This window comes from Eucyclogobius newberryi, unplaced genomic scaffold (genome assembly GCF_026437365.1).
Source record: "Eucyclogobius newberryi isolate DKJ021-1_F unplaced genomic scaffold, fEucNew1.0.hap1 SCAF_17, whole genome shotgun sequence".
Lineage (NCBI taxonomy): Eukaryota > Metazoa > Chordata > Actinopteri > Gobiiformes > Gobiidae > Eucyclogobius > Eucyclogobius newberryi.
Genome location: NW_027315801.1, coordinates 215,665 through 224,169, shown reverse-complemented (window position 1 = coordinate 224,169; position 8,505 = coordinate 215,665). Strand labels below are relative to the sequence as shown.

The following is an 8,505-nucleotide window of genomic DNA, read 5'->3' as shown; positions in this document are numbered from 1 at the left end:
GTTAGCATACGTCATGTAGCTGAAGGTGTTAGCGTTAGCATACGTCATGTAGCTGAAGGTGTTAGCGTTAGCATACGTCATGTAGCTGAAGGTGTTAGCGTTAGCATACGTCATGTAGCTGAAGGTGTTAGCGTTAGCATACGTCATGTAGCTGAAGGTGTTAGCGTTAGCCTACGTCATGTAGCTGAAGGTGTTAGCGTTAGCATACGTCATGTAGCTGAAGGTGTTAGCGTTAGCATACGTCATGTAGCTGAAGGTGTTAGCGTTAGCATACGTCATGTCGCTGAAGGTGTTAGCGTTAGCATACGTCATGTAGCTGAAGGTGTTAGCGTTAGCATACGTCATGTAGCTGAAGGTGTTAGCGTTAGCATACGTCATGTAGCTGAAGGTGTTAGCGTTAGCATACGTCATGTAGCTGAAGGTGTTAGCATACGTCATGTAGCTGAAGGTGTTAGCGTTAGCATACGTCATGTAGCTGAAGGTGTTAGCGTTAGCATACGTCATGTAGCTGAAGGTGTTAGCGTTAGCATACGTCATGTAGCTGAAGGTGTTAGCGTTAGCATACGTCATGTAGCTGAAGGTGTTAGCGTTAGCCTACGTCATGTAGCTGAAGGTGTTAGCGTTAGCATACGTCATGTAGCTGAAGGTGTTAGCGTTAGCATACGTCATGTAGCTGAAGGTGTTAGCGTTAGCATACGTCATGTCGCTGAAGGTGTTAGCGTTAGCATACGTCATGTAGCTGAAGGTGTTAGCGTTAGCATACGTCATGTAGCTGAAGGTGTTAGCGTTAGCATACGTCATGTAGCTGAAGGTGTTAGCGTTAGCATACGTCATGTAGCTGAAGGTGTTAGCGTTAGCATACGTCATGTAGCTGAAGGTGTTAGCGTTAGCATACGTCATGTAGCTGAAGGTGTTAGCATACGTCATGTAGCTGAAGGTGTTAGCGTTAGCATACGTCATGTAGCTGAAGGTGTTAGCGTTAGCATACGTCATGTAGCTGAAGGTGTTAGCGTTAGCATACGTCATGTAGCTGAAGGTGTTAGCGTTAGCATACGTCATGTAGCTGAAGGTGTTAGCGTTAGCCTACGTCATGTAGCTGAAGGTGTTAGCGTTAGCATACGTCATGTAGCTGAAGGTGTTAGCGTTAGCATACGTCATGTAGCTGAAGGTGTTAGCGTTAGCATACGTCATGTCGCTGAAGGTGTTAGCGTTAGCATACGTCATGTAGCTGAAGGTGTTAGCGTTAGCATACGTCATGTAGCTGAAGGTGTTAGCGTTAGCATACGTCATGTAGCTGAAGGTGTTAGCGTTAGCATACGTCATGTAGCTGAAGGTGTTAGCGTTAGCATACGTCATGTAGCTGAAGGTGTTAGCGTTAGCATACGTCATGTAGCTGAAGGTGTTAGCGTTAGCATACGTCATGTAGCTGAAGGTGTTAGCGTTAGCATACGTCATGTAGCTGAAGGTGTTAGCGTTAGCATACGTCATGTAGCTGAAGGTGTTAGCGTTAGCATACGTCATGTCGCTGAAGGTGTTAGCGTTAGCATACGTCATGTAGCTGAAGGTGTTAGCGTTAGCATACGTCATGTAGCTGAAGGTGTTAGCGTTAGCATACGTCATGTAGCTGAAGGTGTTAGCGTTAGCATACGTCATGTCGCTGAAGGTGTTAGCGTTAGCATACGTCATGTAGCTGAAGGTGTTAGCGTTAGCATACGTCATGTAGCTGAAGGTGTTAGCGTTAGCATACGTCATGTAGCTGAAGGTGTTAGCGTTAGCATACGTCATGTAGCTGAAGGTGTTAGCGTTAGCATACGTCATGTAGCTGAAGGTGTTAGCGTTAGCATACGTCATGTAGCTGAAGGTGTTAGCGTTAGCATACGTCATGTAGCTGAAGGTGTTAGCGTTAGCCTACGTCATGTAGCTGAAGGTGTTAGCGTTAGCATACGTCATGTAGCTGAAGGTGTTAGCGTTAGCATACGTCATGTAGCTGAAGGTGTTAGCGTTAGCATACGTCATGTCGCTGAAGGTGTTAGCGTTAGCATACGTCATGTCGCTGAAGGTGTTAGCGTTAGCATACGTCATGTAGCTGAAGGTGTTAGCGTTAGCATACGTCATGTAGCTGAAGGTGTTAGCGTTAGTATACGTCATGTAGCTGAAGGTGTTAGCGTTAGCATACGTCATGTAGCTGAAGGTGTTAGCGTTAGCATACGTCATGTAGCTGAAGGTGTTAGCGTTAGCATACGTCATGTAGCTGAAGGTGTTAGCGTTAGTATACGTCATGTAGCTGAAGGTGTTAGCGTTAGCATACGTCATGTAGCTGAAGGTGTTAGCGTTAGCATACGTACACCTATTCACCATGTTCTCTTTCAAGATGAAATGTCTGTTCTTCGTTGTGGAAAAAGAATTCCCCCAAACAATGTGACTTATACTCCAGTGTTACTTTTATAATCCGTAAAATATTGTATTTTTTTACTTAAAAATAATAAATACAATAATAAATGAACAAAAATATAACAATATGTGGAACCAGTGAATCGTGTTGAGTGCACATTCTCCTTTGTCTATCTTTAAACATAAATAGAGTTCAGTGTTCAGACATCGCCAGTAGCAAAGCAACAAACACAACCACGTGTGTTATATTCTATCACATATTTTGAGTCATTGTTTTTCAGTTTTCCCTCTCCATATTGCACCTGACTTGAGCGTTGAAGAGCAGGGCTGGTGGGTCTGTGGGTCCTTAAAGACGATCGATATAGCCAGACTGAAGCTGGCTGTTGGACTCGATCAATAAACCACAATCTGTCTGTGAAAAAACGCACGAATCCGAGAGGCCAGAAAACTGAAAATTAGCAGCTAATCCAATCCTTTATAATCGCCTCATTTTCTAGAATATAGCGGTGCATTTTATGGCTATAATTCCAATTACACACCCAAAAAATCATGATACGGCAAAAGCCCTAAAAATAACTCACACCAAACCATGTCCTGGATAGAAAGAGGCACATTCGAGGTACTTTTTGAAGTGTAATTCTGAATTTGTAGATTTATGCTAATATATGTTAATGAAAAGGCTGAAAAAACAAAAATCAATCAACAAAAGATGTGCTAGAATAATTGCAAAACAATTACCAAGAACTAACCAAAGCGTGAAGCAAGAACAATTTGTAAAAACATTTGCACAGCCATTTATAATAAGACCAATGCCAGTTCATTTACCCCCCTATCAGTCAAAATACTGCATTCCATTTCCCTCGTCCATATAAAGAAACCTCCTGCCAAAGATCCAGTCATCCATCCAAAACAGTCCCACGTCTTGAGTCTGCTTTGGGGCCAAGGGCGAGACCAGCTTTCCACATGGTGACGATAAAACAAATAAGTATTTCAAAAGATTCCTTCAGGAGACCAAAATATCACTGCCAATCTGTTCCTCTTTCGATTTCTGAAGTGTAAATTATCACGTATTGCTTTTTTTGGCACGACTACAGACACAGTGAAGCTAAAGTGGCAGAATATGTCCACAAAGAGATGCGAGGACAGGAAATACCCACAGACACAAACAATGATTTTCTAACAGGAGCGCGAGGACCATATGGTAAACAGGCAATGCACTATGGCCCAGCACAACAGTCACTTTCTGATGTGACAGTGAACATTACAATTAGCAATAGCGAAATAGAAAGGATTAACGCATTAGTCAAAAGAAAAGGCAAAAGTCAAATATTGACTGTGTAAATACTGTCCATCCATTTCAAAATAGAAACTGAAGGGACTTAATCTATTGTAACTTTCACAGGCTACCGTGTCTGTTTTTAAGACAATTTTAAAATGAGAACTTAGCATTTTCAATTGCAGCTATACAAACCTTTCTAGTACCTGTTTTTCCTTTGTTGAAGGGGCTGTACCTGTTTGTTTTGTTTATTTTGTATATATTCTGCATGTTGTTATTGAGCTTTTTTGTCTTGCTGTAGCAGGAAGTACACTCTTAGCATGCTAATGTTTGTTAGCTTTACCGTGAAAAATTGGCTCTGGCCCCTGAAAGTTGTCAAATGCTGTAATAAACTCATCAGGGTGAACAATTTGGATGCTCGGACTGCGTTATTTAAGTGAGCAATACATGTGGACAGCAGCAAACATAATATTATTAGCCCAAAAGTAGAGGCTGTTTACTTTGCTACTCAAAAGTGTAGTACAACACAATCTGATAAAGCTGCACTTCTTGATCATCTTATAACGGCTTGTATGATTGTGTACCACTAGATGGAGTCAAGAGCTAAAGCACTCTGTTGGCTATTGACTACTATTCATATTTTCAAATACAATGCTCGACAACAAAATCTACGAGCCAGCTTCTCCGTCCACACTACAAACACACATTGAACCCAGCATTATATGATTAGCGTAGCATTTGGCCGTACCTTGTCGATCTCCTGCTGCAGCACCTGTTTGGCCACCTCTAAATCCTGCAGTTTGTTCCTCAGCTCCTCGTTCTCCTCCTCCAGGCGAGAGCGTTTCTTCTCGCCACTCTCCAGCTGGCTGTGTAAGCGGATGGAAACGTCCTTCCCCACCTGGAAAGAGCAGATAGTACAGAATGTGTGTTAGAACCCAAATCAAGCGCTCTTTAGCTTTGAGTACGTAATCCCAACCAAGGAGACAATGACATGTCTCTGTGCGTGTTGTTTCTGTGTGAGCGCTTAAGTCACACTGTAATAAGTCAAGTTAAGCTGGTAAAAGCTTGATGTCAAGTTTCTCTTCAGGGTTTGGAGAGATAATACATGGACTGTAGTTAGTGTCCACTTTGACTTGAATTGTCTCTGTAATCCCTCATTCGGCCAGAAGTGTTCCATTTTCTCTGTTTTTATCAAAACAAAACATTTCGACTCTCGTCCAAAATGCAAATCGAGTCTGGGAACTAACCCTAACCCTAACTCAGGTTTTATATCCTACTCTGAGTAAGCCATGTCCACCAAAAAAGGGAGTTTTTGGTTTCTCTTGAGACTAACAGCCCTGTAATGGGCTATCAACATCCTATTGTAACCTGACTTTCACTCCCTCCTCACTGAGTACCTGATTAGCATCAGAATTCCCCGGGCGTCTCCCGCTCCAGGGTTTCAACACACTATTATATACGACCGGAAGGTTGAAACCTCCATTTCGGTTTAAAGAAGGATTCTATTCTTTTTTAACAAAGATTGCCTCTTTAACTCCTCCTTCAAACCATCTTTTCTCCTGCTTAAAAATCTTCACCTCACTGTCTTCAATTGGGTGGTTTGTGGGTTGTTGTTTTTTTATCAATACTTGTAATTGGTTTCAATACTAGTTTTATTATTGATTAGTGTCAAGTTTTTGATAGATCCATGTCCTTTCATTTGACAACATAATAGTGGTACATTCTTTAATATTACAACATACTCTTAGTTTTGCTACAGATCAAGACGGTTCTGAAATAATTCAGAAAAAGTCATATTTATGTGATTTTGTTTTGTTTCAGTTCTAGTTTTAGTATTAATTAGTATCTGAGCTTTTTATATTGTGACCAGAACAAGCATAATTATCTACACACCAAACATTGCTGACAGCCTTATTTTCATAAGAATCAAAGTGAATGAATTGTGCAACTGTCTGCTATTGTTATTGCTAATACACTGTGTCATCTTAATCCTTGTGCAGACGTGGAAATAGAGTTATGAGAATCTGGCTCTGAGATCATCTTTTTTTAAACCCGCGCTGACAGGAGCACACTTCAAACTGTCTTGAGGGTTTTAGAACTCGCAGCGTCTGTTCAGGTGAGGCTGGGATGAAGATGAGATGAAAATGACTGACAATTTACACCACAAACTCTAGAATATAATATGTTTGGCAGCAGGATTCCTCAGCTCGGAGCGAAACACTCGCTGGGAGGTGGATCTGATGTTGTTGGAATGTAATTAAGAGGCAAAATGAGCTTTCTGCGAGTCAATCACCATGAATGAATATACACTTTCATACAAACTTCTACTCTCTTTCCAGATTAAATAAATTATTGTTAATTAGGGCAAATAATCAAAAAGTGTCTCAACTCAAGGTCGATACATTTATATAGACGTATTTTCCGGACTATGACGAAAAGAACATATATAAGTTGCACTGGAGGATGAAATGCGGTTGCAAGTGTGAAAATAACAAATATCATACCATTTAAGTCGCTCCGGAGTATAAGTATAAGTATAAGTCACACCACGGCCAAAACTATGAAAAAAGGTGTGACTTATACTCTGGAAAATAAGGTACTTTATTTTGGTGACACTTTAATATAGGTACTACATATAAATCGCTAACTAAATGGTAATTTGTATGCTAAAAGTGTTTTTTCAGCTTTTAGTTAGTAGTTATAAACCTGCTTATTAAAGGTTGAATGGATGATTTTTTTGGCATAAATCTGAGTCTTATTTCCTCGTAGCGTGGACGGCCCATTAGTCCTGCCACGTGTCAATCATAAAACGCACCTGTCGCTCACCTGCAGCCGCGTCAGGCTCGTCCCACGTTTCCGCGTGCCTAAGCGCATGGATCTATCATAATATAGTTCCCTCAGTGTGCGGGGCAAAATGAAGACAGAGAAAGACAGTTCGAGCTGACGCAGAAGTGGACAGAAATCTACGGGAGACGAGAGATGTGATGCGATCAGTTGCGCTAATAAACAAACGCACGTGTGTGTTGTATCAGTCCACACAGGGGAGTGGCATGTGCACGGGGGAGTGGCATGTGCACGGGGGAGTGGCATGTGCACGGGGGAGTGGCATGTGCACGGGGGAGTGGCATGTGCACGGGGGAGGGGCATGTGCACGGGGGAGTGGCATGTGCACGGGGGAGTGGCATGTGCACGAGGGAGGGGCATGTGCACGGGGGAGTGGCATGTGCACGGGGGAGGGGCATGTGCACGGGGGAGTGGCATGTGCACAGGGGAGGGGCATGTGCACGGGGGAGGGGCATGTGCACGGGGGAGGGGCATGTGCACGGGGGAGGGGCATGTGCACGGGGGAGTGGCATGTGCACAGGGGAGGGGCATGTGCACGGGGGAGGGGCATGTGCACGGGGGAGGGGCATGTGCACGGGGGAGGGGCATGTGCACGGGGGAGGGGCATGTGCATGGGGGAGTGGCATGTGCACGAGGGAGGGGCATGTGCACTTACGCCTGCGTTCTCAAATCGCCGAAAAATCGTCCATTGCTCCTTTAAGATTTTAGTTCTATGCACAACAGCATCTAGAGCAAATAATGCCGATTCACTTTGCACAGTACTATATTAGTATTTTGAGACGCATCTTAAGTTATATCGACTGTTTTAAGCTTTTAACACACATGAGCTAAAGGCTTCATTTATGTATTCATTGTTCATTCCCACCGCTGACAGCAAAGAACGCTGCGATGCCTAAATACCTCATTTAAAAGAGAGGTGTAGTTTAAGTCTTTAAGTGTTTTCCAAATGTAGGCAATATTTTAAGTTTGAACATTTGAAATACTACTTAAAAGCATGTTTAAAGCCAATTAAAGCCACACGATTAAATATGTCCACTTTAAAGGGAAACAATTAGTTTTATGTTATTATTATTTATTGTTATCTAATTATTTATTATTATGTATTATTATTGTTTTATTTATTTTATATTTTTTTGTGAAATATTTTTATACAGAAAAAAGTATTACTTTGTTACTAACAAATCCGTAATGAATCACATAGTACATTCCTTTTAATACTCGTTAGCCATTAATATGTGGTCCCTAAACCAATTATCAATTCACTTTAAAGGCTGTTGTGTTTCTTCAATATATACAAATTAAAGTGGCTTATTCCTGTTTTTCTTTGTCTTTTTTAATAGGAAATAATCGCAAACCCAAAGAATAAAAGATAATTTAGTTCCACATTAGTTTTGCCCCAGCTTTATTTTGATAGAAAGTTCTTTCATAACTACGAGTAACTAACGCTTGTGTGATTATTCACAGACTGTCCTCAGAGGTTAAGCCTTCCAGTTATAACTGTCCGTTTGTGTCCAGTGTAAAGTGTGTTTCTGAATCTAACTGTGCACGCTGTTGTCCCAGTTTGAGGTCATGTTACCCACAATGCACCAGTGTCCGGCCCACGCACCCCTCGCTCCCATTCATCCCTAAACTATTTCTCTGTGTTGAGTCCTTTTAATCCAACGTGCGATGAACTCAAATTGCCTTGATATGTTTAATTCTTCTAACATTATTTTAAAGGTCGTATATTACCGTATGCAGAATCAACTTTTTTAAACCTTAGACTGAATAACTTCCTCACAAAACGTACCCAAAGTGCTGTTTTACTTCCCTCACACATCATTTGATCATCTTTCTCCTCCGATCTCAAAACCCTTTGTTCCACCTTGTGACATCATGAGTTGGTAAATTCTCCTCGATGTTTGAAAAGTGACAAAATAAATATACGACTTCACCTGGAACATTTGTGATTTGCCAACGTTACCGTAAGAGTATTGTTTTTAGATTCCGGTGCG

The 8,505-nt window shown here is 41.7% G+C and overlaps 1 protein-coding gene across 1 annotated transcript in view; it reads right to left on the bottom strand.

The window, feature by feature from the left end:
* The window catches only part of mtcl2 (microtubule crosslinking factor 2), a 156,789-nt gene that overhangs the window by 102,101 nt on the left and 46,183 nt on the right, over positions 1–8,505 (bottom strand). Inside the window, exon 4 of the mRNA XM_072448674.1 lies at positions 4,416–4,565. Coding sequence (XP_072304775.1) covers positions 4,416–4,565 — 150 coding nt within the window. The remainder of the gene's footprint in view (positions 1–4,415; positions 4,566–8,505) is intronic.